This window comes from Ctenocephalides felis, unplaced genomic scaffold (assembly GCF_003426905.1).
Source record: "Ctenocephalides felis isolate EL2017-DRISC unplaced genomic scaffold, ASM342690v1 CF-g0.4_SCAFFOLD_00845, whole genome shotgun sequence".
NCBI classification, from domain to species: Eukaryota; Metazoa; Arthropoda; class Insecta; order Siphonaptera; family Pulicidae; genus Ctenocephalides; species Ctenocephalides felis.
The window spans coordinates 79813163-79832625 of record NW_020536999.1 but is presented as its reverse complement, the minus strand read 5'-3'; the positions used below and the strand labels follow the sequence as shown (position 1 = coordinate 79832625).

Genomic DNA, 19463 nt, shown 5'->3' with positions numbered 1-19463 from the left:
AATACTTTGAAATACTAACGTCATTATGATATTTTATGTTAGTTGTATAAATTAACATGGTGTGAATATACGCAGAGTAATACGGATTGATTCATAAAATGCATGTAATTTATTTATGTGACCAACCAAACGTGTAACCTCTAAAATAACTAAAAATTCTATATGGAATGAATGAAATATATTCACTATTCTCCGGCTTGATGTGTAAAAATATTGAGCAATATGATCAAGCTTCGTACAAGTCATGCCTTTTATGTCTTCATTTTTATTATGCAAGTTTTAGTCCAAATGTTTTGGATTCTGAAGTATAATTTCAAATTGTTTCGTTTCCACTTGTATGCAGATTACTATTTCGATCAATTCTGGCAGAAAATTTTACTTATTTTTTTTAATTACTTTAAAAATTTACTTATTACTTTTTTAATATATTTTCTGATACCTAATTTTACTGGATTACCATATTAAAGTATTAATTAAACGATGTGCCGAATTTTTAATATTGCATCTGATTCTCTTATATGTTTCACTACCTGTTAATCAAAAGTTAAAGTGAGGCTTTCGTAATACCTGTTCTGTGATGGCTGTTATAATATTTCGCATTGCAGAATTGAGTTTAATAATATATTAAAAACAGTATATTAAATAAAGATTTTAAGAGTAAGTAAAACTCAAAGAACACTACGGTCACTTTTAGTTTTGCCGAAGGGATGCATTATTGTCTTTTTATTTAATTTCCGTTTCATTATCGTTTACTGTACCACGAAGTGGTATTTTTTTAATTAGAATCATCCGAATTGGCATTAATTTCTCATAAATTTGCCTATCTATCTGTAATATATTTGTATCTAATATATTTCTATCTATTGGTAATCTTCATAGCTGATGGTAGTTTCATAGCTCTTTTCAATTCCTAGGCACATGCTATGAACGCAATAATTTACCTGGTGACACCATAACGCATGAATAGGAATTAAAATATGCTGGAGCATCGTCTGTCATGAAATAATTGGATTCAAAAATCCGTCAATCACTAAGAGCGTATGCAATTTAAATCCACAGCCGTTAGTACCGTCAATGCAAATGTAGTCTGTGCCATTTGCAGATATAATTAATTACCTAATAATACAGCAAAGATTAGTGCTTATTCCCAAAGGAAAAAAACACCAGATGAACCATCATCCTACCGTCCAATATGCATGCTGGATACAGCGGGTAAAATTTTTGAAAGAATAATTCACCAAAGAATAGATGCAGTAGTTGATCCAATCCTAGCAGACAATCAGTATGGTTTTCGCAAAGGGCGATCAACTATCGATGCTATAAACTTGGTAGTTAATACCGCCAAGGAGGCAATTGCTGGAACCAGATGGAAGGGGGGTTCAAAAAAGTACTGCCTTGTAGCTACATTGAATATAAAAAATGCTTTCAATTCTGCAAACTGGTATTGCATTATGAATGCACTCCGTGACAAGAACGTGCCAGCATACCTATGCAATATAGTCGCAAGCTACTTTACAGACAGAATTCTAATGTACCATTCGCGCGATGGTACAGAAGAATATAATATAACAGGGGGTGTGCCGCAGGGCTCTGTTCTAGGCCCTTTGCTGTGGAATATTATGTATGATGGCCTTTTGAAACTAGAGATTCCAGAATGCGTGAAACTAGTAGCATATGCAGACGATGTTGCCATAGTGGTTGTCTCCAAACAAATTGATGACATCGTAAGCCTATTCGATATTACATTTAGAAAAATTAATCGGTGGATGGGAACAATGAATCGCCAATTAGCACAACAAAAAAGTGAAGCTGTTCTTATCACTAGTAGGAAAAGAATTGAGACCATCAAGCTAAAGATAGAAAATCTTGAGATCACGTCAAAACCTCACATCTGTTACCTTGGCGTAATGCTTGATGCTCGTTTGAATTTCAATCAACAGGTGGAACACGTTAGTGCTAAGGCGTCAATAGTTAGGACGAAACTTGCTCGACTGATGCCTAATATTGGAGGTCCTAAACAAACCAGAAGGATATTACTATCGTCTGTTATTACTTCGGTGCTGACATATGGTATCTCCATATGGGGTGATGCTCTTAAATCTCAAAAATCAAGGAGAATGGCAGGGCCCTTATACCGTCTCAGTGCTATAAGAATTGCTTGCGCATTTCGCACAATATCGGCGGAGGCAGTGTGCGTCATTCCAGGAACTGTGCCTCTCTTAGTCTTAGCAGAGGAAAGACGGAGAATTTACCATAGAAGACATCAACAACTGAGTCCTGAAAAGTTAAGATTAGAAGAACGGCAGAACAGCATTGACCGATGGCAGCGACTGTGGGATGTCGCTGTAAAGGGCAGATGGACGCATCGTCTCATTCCTAACATCAAAGTCTGGCTAAGTCGCAAGCACGGCGAAGTAAACTATTATACTACGCAAATGCTATCGGGGCATGGCTGTTTTCGAGCCTACCTACACCGATTCAAGCACGATAGCTCGCCGGATTGCCCATATTGTTTGGGCGAAATCGAAGATGCTGAGCACGTGTTCTTCGTGTGCCTGCGATTTGGTGCTCTACGGGATGATGTGGAGGAGACATTGAGACGCACAATTACCCCAGGTAATGTTGTTGAAGTGATGCTGACAAGTAAAGCTGCTTGGAACGCCATAGACAGATTTGCGAGAGACGTTTTAATGGACCTGCGTTCTATAGAGAGAGAAAGGGCGAATGGGACTTCGCCCATTTAAAAGATAAGTATAATGTTTATGAATTACAACATTGTTTATAACGAGTTAAGAATTGTAACATTCTAGATCCTCCCCCCACGAAGTAATGCCTAACGGCGGTTTCCGTGGGGACCAGAGGCAGGGGCAAAGCGGAGGTTTTAGTCGGTATTATACCAGGGCGGTATCGAGTCCGACATACCCAGACAGAAGACCGGTTTGGGATGCATAAAAGCATTTCCTTCGCTATACAAAAAAAAAAAACTAATAATTCGTGTTAGCTTTAATATAAAATAAAATTCTGAAGTTTTGCGTTGATTCTCTTCAATCCAAACGGTTACACTTTTTGAGTCATTTTTATTTATAAAGGGCTAGCCTTCTGTTTATGGGCAGTCCGAATATGCTCATCCCTAGCTTCCTATGAGGTCTTAGGGCAATAGGTACACTTGGTTAGAAAAATATAGCCTATTTTTTTAGATTTTCTATTTCACATCTCCCTCGCCTCTCCCACATCTACTATTGATCTGTTATGGACCTTGATATTTTTATGTAATGCTACTGCCTAATTCTCATTTTATTTTTATTATCCAACTTGTTTACCTTAGTATTTCTACTGGCATTTCTGATACGACTTTCATTTTTTTTTCAGGATTAAGCTTCAAAACAGAATGAACTTCTATTAAATCATTACAGCAAAGATTAAGATGTTTTTTTATTATTGTTAGAAAACTCATACACTTCATATTTTCGTTACCATAACGCAGATTGTTTTTTTAATGTATTAAAATAAGATTTCACAGCAGCATTCGAATGTGAATCTCTCATTGTCGAGCATCAACCCATACCACAGTGACAAATTTGGGATATACCTGTCCATTTCTGGAAAGAACACTTAGCATTCATTAATGTATTCAATCAAACTAGAATTATTATTCTGCGAATTAACGCGTGCATACTTGCATAACTATGGTTCGTGCCAATTTTCTGATACGGAATACGACCTTACATCTTTAAACAATATGTGGAGCATTCTTAGATTGCACTAACATTATGTTCAGCTAATATAAATTGCAACAATGGAAATGGATGACCAGATAAATTTGTGGGCAGTGAAATTACACCTGCATATAAATAATCTCTTTGAACTATAGATTTATGGTTATTTTACAACACTTCTTGTTGCGTCAAAATATAATACTGTATCCATTTTATTTGGAAAATACTTATTTAATGCTTCATTTGCACGAAGATGTACTATTTTCGGTTCTATTGCTGCAATATCATGTAATGATTAGTGTTAGAACAAAATATCGAGTACTGAGTAAATATCTTTTACTTTGCGGTCGATTGTGAGTACTTTTGCTATCGATTTTTTAGCTCGATCTATTTGCCAATATCGATTCTTTTCGTCGATAGTACTCAAAAAGAATCGACAGCGTAATCTATGAACACCACACATCGACCAACTATTAACACCACTCATTGCCAAATGCAAAGCAATAGTCTCTCTAGGTGGTCATAATTGTTCGAAGAAGTGTCAAAAAACGATCCCGAAGGGTCACCAGTCTCAGAATTTATTGCTCAAAAACCCAAAATGAATATATATGACCACACTAATAACTAAAGATGTTTATTTATTACTCTTATATAAAATGAAAAAATAAAATAATTTAAAGTACCTTAAATGTTTTATAAAAACAATCGAAGTATGATTATTTCAAATAATAATACTTACCAATTTCAATATATTAGTATTTTACGTAAAAAAGAATCGAAATATAATTATTTCAAATAATAATATTCATCAATTTCAATATATTAGTATTAGTATTTTGTGTTTATTATATTGTAAAATATAAATATATTTTTTATATATATTGAAATGGTTGGGTATTATTATTCGAAATAATATATTTCGATTCTTTTTTACGCAAAATACTAATATATTGAAATGGTTGAGTATTTCGAAATAATATATTTCGATTCTTGTTTACGCAAAATACTCATGTATTGAAATTTTTGAATATCAGCATGCAAACATATAGGTTTTAGTTTCTCGGAACCATTTAAACTTTAAATCCCATCGCTCCGAAGGGAGCCGAAATATTATTTTGACCGTCATTAAACTGAATGTTTATTGCTTTCCAACGGCTTTTAAAGTTGCATGCTCGCTAAAATTATTCATATAAAAATATTCAACAATTATAAAATATTATTTTACTTAAAAATATTAAAAATATTATTGTACTTGAAAATACTTAAAAATGAATAAAATTGCATTTTGAATATAGTATCAGACTATTATATTGTTTTAATCAAAAATACTCAACTATTATAACTTGTATTTTTTTTTTGAAGAAGTATAGAATTTGAAATTAGTATGGAAAAATTACTGTTAACATTTTACAATATTGAAAATAATTCTGATTGAACACATCATATACAAGCAATAGAATTCATTCGAATATTGTGATATGATATTTAATGAGTTTTAGATCTTTCTTGCACTTTTTTATGAAAAGTACTCAAAATTCGATATTGAGTACTATCGATACTTTCGCCACGATATTTTTTCGGCATCGATATTGTGACTAAATACTTTTTAAAGTACTCAATATCGATCTTTTGCCTCGATACTTCTAACACTAGCAATGATTAGTCAAGTAGATCTGCTTCTGATTCCTTTTTCTCGACCTCCTTTTTTTCCTCATTGGTAAAGTTTCCATATTACTACATTCTAATGAAATATTAGTTATACAAGAAATAATTTCGCGCGTGCGTGAAAATATATCCATTTTTAATCAAATATATTACAAGTTAAACATTGAATAAAAAATGACGGCTAACAACTCAATAAAACTTTCGATAAACGATTAATAACCGTATAAATTTTGTTCGTATATCTTGTGAATATATAAATAATATTGCTTACTTTGCTATAACCTTATCCAGTAGTTTCTTATTAATTGCGGTTAATCGAACTCTAATTCAATCTTACACATATAAATAATATGACTTGCCTCACTCCTCTATAAATCAAAATTTGATTGTTCTAATATTATTATAACATACTCTATAGTATTATATTATTTAGTTGTTGTTGATTCTTGTAAAACTAACTCTAAAATAATTTTATGGTTATAAATAATATTCATATTCAAAATATTCAAAATTCATATTCAAAATTTATTTATTTATATATATAATTATATAAAATTGATGATTTAAAATACTTCGAAACATTTTATATTTACAATTACTCTCTTATCATATGCATTTTTAAAGTACTTAAATGTCTGAATTTCTTCATAGCATTCTTTACATAAAAAGATGAATAATTTATTACATATTATTTACTATAGTAAATAATATGTAATAAATTATTATTATTATTATATTATTAAATAGTTTATAAACTGAATTTATTTTTGATATTTATTATAAATCAATTTTTATGAAAATTTTAGTGATATAAATTTATTAACAACATTCTACAATAAATTTTATGACACTTATGATATTTATCCTATCTTCATTTAATAATTTAACGTTTAATATGTCTCATAAACTCTTCTAACTAACTCTCATTATAATTTAAAATGATTTATTCCACTTTGAGCACAAAATTTTCAACACGCCAATTAGATAAATAAAAAACAAAATTATTGCTATGTTCAAAATAAGAATTTATCTACCCTTTCCTTTTGATTAATTAGTTCTCTCATTTTATTAAATTTATTCTTAAAAATGCAATGGATTTGTTGAAATAAAATTTTATGGAGAGTCTATATAGATAGATCCTTTTTCAAAAACTAAAAATGTATCGTTGGTTTCTTTTATATTGGGAATAAGGATGTATTTGAGTCTCTAGAGTTAGTTGGAATGCATCACAGGAAAGAGGTTCATTAAGGGGGTTGTTCTTTTTTTATTTTTCTTTGTTTCGGTTTTGAGATTTTTTTGATATTATGAAAGCTAAAAACCTTAGAATTATTTAAAAAAAATCATCTCAATATCTATTTTTTTGTATGATCCTCTGAAAGCGTTTTTTTTATCGCTCCGCGAGCTATTGTATGCGAGTTGCCTCTTTTTCATTATAATACCTCATGCCATGACCTTTTTAATGTGTCAGCATCTTTGAACACCATGGTGTATTTCGTACATTAAATTAAATGGTGTATTTAGTACATTATATTAAAAACTTTAAATGCGTTTTTCTCAAATTGACTTTTTTCAATGCGGTGCCACAAATTAAAAAAAAACTACAAGTCGGATAAATGGGACGGAAAAGAATTTTACTGTAGAGAGATTAAAAGAAATCAGATACTGATTGTGAATCAGATTCAAATTCACATCACAGACTATCAGCAACGAAATCTACTAAAAAGACTCCAAAAAAGAAAGTTACGTTTAACATATAACGTAAAATTAACTTTTCTTTCGACAGATAGCCGTCAAATGTTTATTTTGGGGGGAGTACTATGACTCTTTAGCTTTTTGTTCTTTAAATGCCATGAATTCTCTGAAGCGACGCTTCTTATTTTGTTCGCTTATCCTTGACCTCTCTTTAAAGGCAGCAATTAAATCACTAGCGGGGGTACTTTTTGCATTTTTCCTGCCAAAAAAATATTATATTCTTATTAGCGTAGAGAAATCTTCAAAACAAATATCCTTACGGTTTGCTTCAATATCCATATTACTGCTACTGCTACTCCGACTCTTGCAACTACTTTCGGATAAAGTCCTTTTTTTCCAGTAGAAGAGCAAACAGATACAGGTGTAATTGAAGGTTTATCACCCATCAGATCATCCATTAACTTATAAATTAAAAATTTCAAAAATTATGGTTTTCTGGAAATATAAACAGTTACCCTTACAGTCAGATATGACGAATGTTTAGCAGAATTTCCAGACTTATTATCTTCTTTTGTTTTTTTATAAGTCTTATTCATTACTGAAAACTTCGATAAACACTGATGATCTGTAATGATATATCCGTGAGATTTCAGTTCAGCACTAATTTCCAGCCATAATATTTTTTGCGACATTTTCCTACTAATAAAATCCATTTGTCGTTTTTCATATTCATCAAGAAGCAAAAGAATAGCTTTGTGGGGCCATTTAAACGCTGTAATAAACAATTGGCTGTTAAATTATATGCATATTAATCGATTTTGTTTTGTCCTGATTAAAATTACCTGATTCTTCACTTGCAATTCTCACGGATTCATCAATACTTCCATCGCCATTTAAAAGGGATTGTAAAGTTTTAGGTTCATCTGTTTCGGTTTCCAAATATTTACCATTACGTAGGTGAAAATTGAATTAATAATACAAATTTAAACTTATCATGACAATAAAATCATTTTAAAGTATCTAACGATTTCATGGACTAAAACCCAAAATATTAATGAAACCTACTGCTATTAATTTGAGCAGATTGTTTAGTCTCTTGTATTTTCAAGCTTGCATCTGAAATTAATATAAGCCATTTCACCAAAAAAAAAATAAGATTTTTAAATAGTTTAACAATTGATGGAATCGATTAAGGGGGTCTTCCTATGTGACGGCCTGTTTTTTAGGGATATTTTAGAATGTTTTTTCTACGACCAGTAAATAGTTAGAGCTTCAAGTTTTTTATCATTTACTAATACATATTTGGACAGTATAAATATAAAATTTCAGCTAAAAATATTTAGTCAAACTAGAGTTACAGCGCTCTGAACACCCACGCCTCGAAAAAAAGAGCTCCCACTGTCTCCACGATTCCGGAGACGAAAAAAAATAAACGGCGTTTTAATTTGTAGGCTTAAAAGCACGGAATGAACTACAATCAAATGAATATAAAAAAAATTGGATGTTTTATAGACATTTGAAATAAAAGTTGCAAATTAGGCGTCTTTTTTTTTTGTTTTTTTGCTATAAAAAAATCGAAGTTTCGAAATTTTTGATCGATAATAGTTCATTCCATGCGTTTAAATATATTGAGTGTGCCCTGTAAATTTCAAGTAATTCGGTCCAGCCGTTTCTGAGATACAATGGAGACCAGTTTGAAAAACATAGTTTTGAGAAAAACGCGTTTAAAGATAAAATGATCGTTGTACTATATACTATATGTATACTTTTTAAATGGCTGTAACTCAAAAACTATCTGAGATATCGATTTGAAATTTTAATATGTTATTTTTAAAGGTATAATCTACCGAAATATGAAATAAAAAAAAATTCAATTTTTTCAACTCATCACATAGGAAGACCCCCTTAAGTCACTTATTACTTAAGGATTAAAACGAAGTAGATTTTTTTTATTTATTTATTTAGCCATAAGAGATTATGGATTGCTTTATACAATTATGCCTATACATATATATAGGATAAGGTTGCGCAGCCCTGGCGCACTACGTCAGGTTGCGCATCCCTGTCATGCACCGTTATCCTATGGTATGAAACCACAGCGCAGCAATACTCGGTCCTTCGTTTTGTGAGGTGCTCATTGAGGTCTGGTTATATCCGGAAATTCTTGCAATAGGCTGTTGTGCTCCTTTCGCAGTGTTTTAACAGTTGGGACGAATGCGTCCGTTACTTTTCGCGTCATTTGTGCTCTTGTATCTCCCACTAGGAGTCGTTTATTGCGCAGATCTACCAACAGGTTATAGAATGATAGGAAATCTGCTCCAATGATGGGTTTTTCGACGTCGGCTATCACAAACCTCTAAGAAAAATTGCGTCTTAGGCCGAAGTTCAAAATTAGCTGCACTGTCCCATAGGTCGCCATTTTCGCACCATTTGCCGTATACAACATATATTCGGTACGCGGATGCTGCCCTTTCAGTTTTCTGCGAGGGTATACACAAAGATCCGCGCCCGTGTCGACTAAGAATTCTTGTTTGGATGCTGTTAAGGCGCGAAGCTTAAATTTTACTTCGACGTCTAACTGGAAGTTGTCGATTTACTTATTCTAACCACTACACTTTAAATTTGTTTTATAATGGAACTGCTGGTGTGATCGGTGATTATTTAAATAAAATGCGACGTTTGATATTAATAGATTTATTATAAAAAAAATATGTTGAATATAAGGGCATCAGATAATTAGTGTTTCTATGCTGAGCTCTGAACTTATACTGATTACAAAAATAGTAAAATTAACATTAATAATATTAGCCCCGCCCGTAAGAGGCGGGTTACATTATTTTGTACATCTACGGGGGATGATATCTTGGACTTAATAGATGATTCCTTGAAATGATCTGAAGGCATTCGCAGACCTATAAATAAAATTACCGACGCCGATATAGACAGTCCAGACATATAACTAACATCAAAATAAAAAATATCTTATATTACAAATGCATTTGGCACTTGAACTGTGAATGACATTAGACCACCTGCATCATAGTCTGCATCGCCAGGCGACAGGCTATCGTACCAGAATACGAGACGATACGATACCCTTACAAAAAAAATAATTCAGACCACCACCATTGGGAATCCTTAACATGGCGGCGACCTTGAAATAATCTTAATATTATTTCGAAATATTTAAATTTACATCAAAATCTTAATCGAGTTAGTCTAATACATCATATAACAAAGTTTACAATATAATTAATAATTCATATAGACATTAAATAGACACTGCATCTAAGTCTTTGCTTTACATTTAAATTATGTGTTCGACTAGCAAAAAGAACTAGTAAAGTATAATAATATCATTAATAAATAATTACACTATTCCACATTTATGAAATAAGTTGTTAAAATTGAATGTATTCAATTCATTATCACTACACGATTTCGTTATCATTGTCAATTGGTAATACACAGTCACAACACGAATTTTCCCATCCTCAACTGGATGTACTTCGACAATGCTGCCTACACGCAAATTTAGAGGAGGAAAATCATCTTCGCGAAGTAGAAGCATAGATCCCACATTTACTGATTGATCTGCACAGCCCGTGCATTTTCTTCGATCCTGTAGCTCCGATACACGCTGTTTATGCCAGAGTTTCCAAAAACGTTGCGTCAAACGCTGAAGGTGGTGGTAGAGCCTATTCTCCGGAACGTCAAGTACGTTTAGGTCGGGAATGGTTATAATGGGTTTATCAAATAGGAAGTGACCAGAGGGCACTGACATAATTTCAGTTTGTGACAAATATGTAAAAAATCCTTTAAATATATAAAATGCATTTTCTAAAAATCGAATGGAATGCTTCAAATGCGGCATGCATTTTACATTACAAATAGCACCAAAATGTGGTGATTTGATGAGAACGAAATGCCAATTAATTCTGTAATGTATGATTAAGTGAATTTTCATAAACTTCTTTAAGTTACGTTTGCATAAAATATTGGATGGTATTTTGATTTCTGACGACGCTCCAATAAATTTTGTGTCGTTATCTGAATTAATGCTAGTAGGTTTTTCTGACGCATAATAAGTCGTCTGAGCATAGCTAAAACCTTCTAACATAAAATTTGATACAATTTTTAACTGAATAGCGCGTACTAAAATGAATAAATCGGGATATGTATGCTCTGATTTTTCTAAAGCCCTTAGTACGACGATCTCTCAAAATAATCGGACTTCTGAAGTCCACCCCGCGACTCGCGAACGGCAACAACAAAGTCATGCGTTTTTTCGGTAAATTTTTCATTAACGGAAAGAGAAAAGGATTGACCACGAAGCATGTGTAACAGTTTCGTGTCACCCTTTTACATAAATTTGTATCGCCAATGCGCAAAATGCCATTTTCGCAATGCGTTTTTGATTCTGATTTAGGTTTTATTGGTCTGTGCTTTAAGTTGTTAGACCTTTCAAAACTACTATTAGAAACTGAATTTATTGCAAAATTGCAAATAGTTTCACTAGACGAGTGATGCGATTGGATTATGCTTGAAATTATCCAACCCAATGCAGTGTTTTGCAGAATCGTGTTAGTTTTGCTCAATTTAATAAAACCCATTCGTAACAAACTCCAAAATAAACCCGCTCCCAATAACATATCTATCCTACCGCTGATATTATAATCTGGATCAGCTAATTTTATTCCGGGAGGAATTTTAAAATGGTTTGATGAGAACGAAATCGCGGGTATATTACTTGCGATTGAATCTAAAATTAAGCACGATATATTGCATGAATATGAGCTTATATTTGATTTTATCTTAACTTCGATTTTGCTAACAATTTTTGATAAAGCCTGACTTATACCTGAAACGGACATATTTAACTTCTCCGTTTTTAAAGCAAGTTTCTTTGAAAATTCCTGTGTTATAAAATTTGACTGTAGACCGTTGTCCAACAAGATTCTAGCAGGAACCCATGCGTGGTTTTTATTTAATATCGAAATGACCGCTGTTGAAAGTAAAACCTGTGATAAATTTACATTACTAACAAATAATGTGCTAGGTATAGATTCAATCAACGGATTTGCTAGCTCTTCACAATGCAATAGTGTACTATGTTTTGCATGGCAAACTATGCAACGAATTAAAACTGAACAATTATCTATTTGATGGTTTGTATTCAAGCAATTTGTACAGATTTTTAACTGCTGTACTTGCGATATTCTTTCATTCACTTTTAATTTTCTAAATTCTTCACATTTAAATAATGGATGACTTTTTTTACATAATACACATTGCAATGCGTTTGAGATCGCATAGGATCTTGTAACTTTATCGCTTTTTAATGAAACTTGTTTATGCGATTCGATAGTTGGTAGCTTTTCATAATAAAGCGATTCAAATACCTGGCATCTATAATCTAGGAACTTTACCAGATCAGAAAATTTTGAAATGTCTGAACCTTTATTGTTGGATAGCTTTCATTCGCGACGAGTTGCTGAATCCACCTTCGTTAATATTAAATAAATAATTATTGACAGGCTCACCTAACGCTTCTAAACAACGTAAATTTTTATTGAAGCTATCCACTAAATTTCTTAACATTTTAAAATCTTCTGTCTTTATTTCAGAATGATTAAATAAACTTCTAATATGGTTATTTATTATTATTTTTTTATTTTCAAACCTATCTCTAAGCAATCCCCAAGCAATCTCATAATTTGCTGACGATGACGGCAGTGAATGTATGACGCTTGCAGCTTCATTTTTTAAGCAAGTTTTTAAATAATAGAATTTTTCGGCCTTGCTTAGATTGGTATTATTATTATGAATTAATGCCGTGAACGAATCATAAAACTGTAACCAATTACTATAGGAACCGTCAAATGTTGGTAATGCGATATTTGGAAGTTTTATATTATTGTTGAAACTTTGACTTTGTTCGCTTCTAATATTATTATTACTTAAATCGGTTTGAGGTATTTTATTTTTTACTTGATTGAAATTATCTGTTAATCGTTTGCTGTCATTTAAGACACTAATTAAATCAATGTCGTATAATTCAGTTATTTTCTCCTCGTCGTCTAAGACATTTGCTAAATTATTAATAACATTTACGTAACTTTCCTCCAAAGTGTTCAACTTATTTAAGTATTCTTCTATATCCCTAACATTTAAATCAGACAACGGCCTATTAATTAACTTGTTACATGCATTATCTAACACCGTGAACTGCGCTTTTAATCCGCGTTTCTTATTTCTTAATGATTTTACCGATTCCATTTTTTATCACAGACAAAAACTATTAACAAAAGGATAATGAAAGGGTATTTGAAGGAAGTACCTGAATTATGCAAGCAGTGCAACCCTCGAACTTGCTTTCTGTCTGTGTATGTTTATCAGCTGGTACGGTTCCTTTGTTTGTATTCACGACGTTTTTACGAATTTTATAATAATTATGTGTTAACTGTATTTAATTTCAATATTTGTTAACATATATTTCATCTGATTATTTGATTTATTTATTTAATAATTTTATTTATTGTCATTATTGAATTTAATAACATAAATTTTTGTTTTTCTTTAATTTCATAATTTGATTTATTATGTTATTTTATTTAATAACTTGAATTTCATTTATTTATTTGCAATATTATTAAATTTAATCACTTTCATTCTATTAATTTGATCTTAATTTAATAATTATTCACTTCAATTTAATAATTCGATTATATTTTGTTACATTAGAATTATTATTCTTGACTTTAGTGATTTTATATATGATTTTATTTAATTTAATGACTTGAATTATTAAATCACTAATTATTATTTTAGCGGACTGTATGTTGCTGGTTAATTAATTTACTTGAACGTTCAAAAGATCACTTAAAATTATTAAATTTGTGTCCTTTGAAAAGTTATAAAAGTCCAAATGATAAATATCCGGCTCGAAGGACCAAATTTTAAGGCGCGAAGCTTAAATTTTACTTCGACGTCTAACTGGAAGTTGTCGATTTACTTATTCTAACTAACCACTACACTTTAAATTTGTTTTATAATGGAACTGCTGGTTGATCGGTGATTATTTAAATAAAATGCGACGTTTGATATTAATAAATTTATTATAAAAAAAATATGTTGAATATAAGGGCATCAGATAATTAGTGTTTCTATGCTGAGCTCTGAACTTATACTGATTACAAAAATAGTAAAATTAACATTAATAATATTAGCCCCGCCCGTAAGAGGCGGGATTTGTACATCTACGGGAGATGATTTCTTGGACTTAATAGATGATTCCTTGAAATGATCTGTAGGCATTCGCAGACCCATAAATAAAATTACCGACGCCGATATAGACAGTCCAGACATCTAACTAACATCAAAATAAAAAATATCTTATATTACAAATGCATTTGGCACTTGAACTGTGAATGACATAAGACCACCTGCATCATAGTCTGCATCGCCAGGCGACAGGCTATCGTACCAGAATACGAGACGATACGATACCCTTACAAAAAAAAAAATTCAGACCACCACCATTGGGAATCCTTAACAGATGCTTTGTCAACCACTAATAGGCGGCTTGTTGAACTAATTAATTGACAGTCATGCGCCGCATTCATTGACTGTCGTTTATGTTTAAAGATTTAAATGAACAAGGTTCATTACACTTCCGTGCTTTAGCTCCAAATCTTGAGTGGTACTGGCAATAGCCACGTAGAGATGGATGCACGACTTTCGACCTCGATGGTAAGGTTCGGTACTTGGCTTGGGTGAGGGCTTCAACTTGTTTAGCTAACAAGTCAATCTTCGAATTTAATGTAGCGTTTTGGTTTTGAAGCTCTAAAATTTGTTCTGAAATGGCCTTATTCGTTTCTTTGGACGTAGATGGCATTTGTTTACTAATTGCTTGGATTTGGTGCTCCAGCGATATATCGGCGATTTTATCCGCCATGTCTGCTATTTTATCTAACTCCGATTTATTTCAAACCAAGACGGCTCAACGCGGAACGCCTTCAAATAGCTAAAACAGAATTTGAAGAAATGGTGAAGCTCGGAATAGCTCAACGGTCAAACAGCCTCTGGGCCGCGCCGCTTCACATGGACCTAAACGAAACTGCGGATGGCGCCTGTGCGGAGATTACAGGGCACTCAACGCTCTTACTATTCCAGACAGATACCCGGTAAAGCACATTTACGATTTTACGCGGCATTTTCAGGGTATGAAAGTTTTTTCAAAAATCGACTTGGTGGGGGCTTACAACCAAATTCCGGTCAACGATAGAAGGATATACCAAAAACAGCAATTACAACTCCTCTCCGACTTTTCGAATTTCCTTATATGACCTTCGGACTTCGTAATGCAGGCCAAACCTTTGAAAGGTTTATCGACGAAGTCACACAAGGTATAGCTTTTAGCTATGCTTATATCGACAATTTGCTAATTGCATCAAGAACCCACGGAGAGCATGCAAGGCATCTACGAAGCATTTTCGAGAGACTTCAGCAGTATGGTATCATAATCAACTGTGGAAAATGCATATTTAGTGTCCCGGAAATTGACTTTTTGGGATGCACAGTCTCTAAAGATGATATACGCCCAATTAAGGAACGAGTGTAAGCTCTTGTAAGAATCATACCTCTTACTAACAATTTCAATAGGAGCATCGCTTCAACAACAAATAGGGAAAACATGGCAACCACTAGCCTTCTTCTCGAAGAAAACTTCTAAACGCCAATGCAAATGGCCAACATACTACCGAGAACTTCTAGCAATCTTCGAAGCTATCCGACATTTTAGGCACGTTCTTGGTGGACAACATTTCGTAGTATACACAGAAACAGGACGAATTGCCCCCAGTTCAATTGAATCAACTAACTTTCATAGCACAATTTACAACGGAAATAAAGCACATTGAAGGAAAAGAAAACGTCGTAGCTGATGCTTTATCCCGGATCGAAGAATTACATGTATCGTCGAATGCATATTATAACACAATCGCAAAGGAACAACAATCGCAATATACCATCAACGTATATTGCGATGTATCCACTGAAATTCCAAGACCTTTCGTTCCGAAGACGTTAAAAACAAGTTTTTAACGCACTTCACAATCTAAGCCATCCTGGAAGAAACGCCACAGTGATAATGGTATCCCAACGATTTGTTTGGCCGTCAGTGAACAAGGACTGTCGAGCCTGGACGAGGGAGTGCATTCCTTGTCAACGCAGCAAAATTCATCGCCACACGCGAGCACCGCTTCGTAAATTTTTGCTCCCTTCCCGATGATTTTCTCACATACATTTAGATCTGATCGGACCCTTTCCAAGCGCACGAGGATTTAAGTATTGCCTATCAGTAATATGTAGATTCACAAGGTGGCCAGAAGTCATCCCACTTCGATATATCACAGCCGAGTCAGTGGCGCAAGCATTTATAGAGGGATGAATATTTCGTTTTGGCTGCCCCACAGAAGTAACGTGCGATCGTGGAGTCCGGTTTAAATCTCGCGTATTTGACGCCATTGGTAAATTTACAGGGTCGAAAATAACTTACACCACAGCTTATCACCCCAGCGCAAACGGCATGGTAGAGCGTTTTCACAGATCCTTTAAATCAGCTATTATGTGCCACAACAATAAGAGCTGGCTGGAATTACTACTCGAATTGCGGTTGTATGGAAGCAAGACTTGCAAGCTTCTCCAGCTGAAATGGTGTATGGCGGACCTCTTCGGCTTCCAGGAGAATTATTCGAAGACCATCAGAACGTACAAGACACACACCAGGTTCTCCAAAAATTTCGTCAAACGGCCAAAACGCTCAAGTCAACGCCCGCTTCGAATCATGGAAATAATTACAGCGTTGTCCACCCGGATTCATCAACGGCTCGACAAATTTTTATCCGGGAAGACACGATAAGGACAGGATTACAACCGCGGTACACAGGAACATACGAAGTAGTGGGCCGTTCGGATAAAACTATGACAGTGATTAGAAACGGCAAGGAAACTAAGATATCGATCGTTAGAGCAAAACCAGCATATATATTCGAGCCAAACACACTCAGCAGGGGGGAGGGTGAAATAGGATAAGGTGCACAGCCCTGGCGCAGTACGTCAGGTTGCGCGTCCCTGTCATGCACCGTTATCCTATGGTATAAAACTACAGCGCAGCAATACTCGGTCCTTCACTCGCTTGCCCGAACTCATAGTGAATTCAAGGAAGAGAAGAAGACAGTACCTCGCTACATATATATTTATCTATTTCATATTATTTTATTTTAAAATATCACATTTATATAAGAAATTAAATATAAGAGCCCTATTTATCTAATAAGGTCAATTTTGTTTGTATCTGGTAAAGTTTTTTATTTCAGTTTTAAATTTCTTCAAGTTTTACGTATTTTATTTGTTTTAGAGTGTTTTTATATATACTTATATTTATATATTAGTTTTCCGTCTGCCTAGTGTAATGTTCGTGTATATCCTGGCTTGTTGTACATGTTTTGATTTAGTAATAGATGATGAACTACTCTTCTAGCCTTTTAAGGGTGTAAGAAAGCAAAATTGAAACAAAACTTCATCCTTAACCAAACGTAATAAAAATCTTGAATATTTTCCCTTTTAAATAATACATTTATATATACCTGTTTGTAGTCGCTCTAATTCACGGTCCGTAACAGTAATTGTATAATTTTTATTAGTTTCTGGATCAAATAACTTAACAAAAAATAATTGTGATGTATAGCTTGCCATTTTTGCGTATATATAAAGAATTGAACTATTAATGAATAAATAAAATTAGGGTTAGCTTATGCTTTCGTTGCATTCATTTTGACAGATGACGATCACGCTTTCAACTGCCTTACCTCTGCGGTGTGAGCATGTATGAGCGCTAAATATGTGCTACGAGCATGCTACGATGATGCTACGAGCGTACTTATGTGATACTTACAGCGCCAAGTCGAACGATGAAAATGACATATAAGCGCGTAAGCATCCAACGCGAATGCACCCTTAGTAAACATAATCATCTTTTGTTATATTGGTCAATAAAAACATAGTTTGTCTAAAAAGTTTAAGTTCGCATTTTCTGAATAAGTATATAGTTCATCAAACTATAATACCAAGGAACATTAGTGAACAAAGAAACGACATCAAAGCTAACTAAAGAAAATCCCGACGGTATAGTTAGGTTATTGAGAAATTTTGCTAAAATGAAAGAGTTTGAGACATTAGATTTGGATAAAATGATGACCTTAGAGAGAATAGAGCTTAAATGTTTAATTATTTAACGGTGAGTTTATATCAGCAACTATGGTTGGGCAATAATCAGACTGCTTTATAATAACAGTAAGGTTACCCTCATCTGCTCTGGTAACTATAATGTCAAGATTTTCTCTCAAAAACTTTTTGTATAATTTTAAATCTCTGGTAATTTCTAACTGTAAAAGATTGGAATTATTATTTAATTTTTTTTAAATAAAAGATATAAACGATTATTGCAGCAAGTTAATCTTAATTTTGATTGCTTTTCTGGATTTTTTATTTTACAAATACCCAACTCTAGATTACTAAGGATCTTTATGAAATTGAAATGTTTTTTGGAAGAGAGAATTTTGGACCGAGGGTAAAAATATATTTTAAATATGGGGGAATGATTTTATTCGAAGCATTCTTAAGCCACTTGTCTATCAATTCGTCTTTAATCAAACGGACAGAGCGTTTATTATGTGAATCTAGAAGTTTTTCGAATTTATTTATGTGGGACTGTTTAAGATTGAAGAAAATTTTATCAAATTTTAATTTTTCAAACTCAATGAAATTGTTCAAAATGACGGGCTCTAATATAGAAGAAAGAATATTTACTAGATTATTAATGTTAGAAGTGAGAGAGGAAATAAGGAAAAAAGTATGTTTTATTTCGGTTTACATAGCTCCAAAAGTAACGCTTGTAAGCTTTTTCTTCAAAGAAGGTGAAGTTAGATAATTAAATTTATTAAGAAAATTATTTGAATCAAAAAATTTTGTAATTATTTTGAACTTTCTACAGCGTAACAAAAAATTACATCATTACAATTTATAGAGGAAAAATCCATAATGTTTTTCAATAATGTTGTAAAAAGAAGATCCATCTTGATATGGACGCCTAGAAAAGTAACCTGGTTTGCGAGGTCCCATAGTATCTTGATCGGAACCGTGGTTCAGTAGAAGGATGGGGGTTTGAATTGGAAATTGGTTATCCATTATCTACATCTCTGAGATACCTAAGTGCGTATCTTTGTGTGTATCTAAAATCTTAAGGAAAGCATTTAATAATTTTAATATCTTTGAGTAATACATTCATCCAATAACAGTAATAATTATAATAAAATTTAAACATACCTT

General features: G+C 33.0%; 1 protein-coding gene across 1 annotated transcript; it reads right to left on the bottom strand.

Annotated features, from left to right (window-relative positions):
- Positions 1-12533: 12533 nt before the first annotated feature.
- On the bottom strand, positions 12534-13352 carry LOC113390700. Its single transcript, XM_026626889.1, has one exon. The coding sequence runs from the start codon at positions 13350-13352 to the stop codon at positions 12534-12536; it is 819 nt and encodes a 272-aa protein (XP_026482674.1).
- Positions 13353-19463: the final 6111 nt, after the last annotated feature.

What these genes read in the sequence shown, in the direction of transcription:
- LOC113390700 (XM_026626889.1), bottom strand. Translation starts at nt 13,352, where the DNA reads ATGGAATCGGTAAAATCATTAAGAAATAAGAAACGCGGATTAAAAGCG.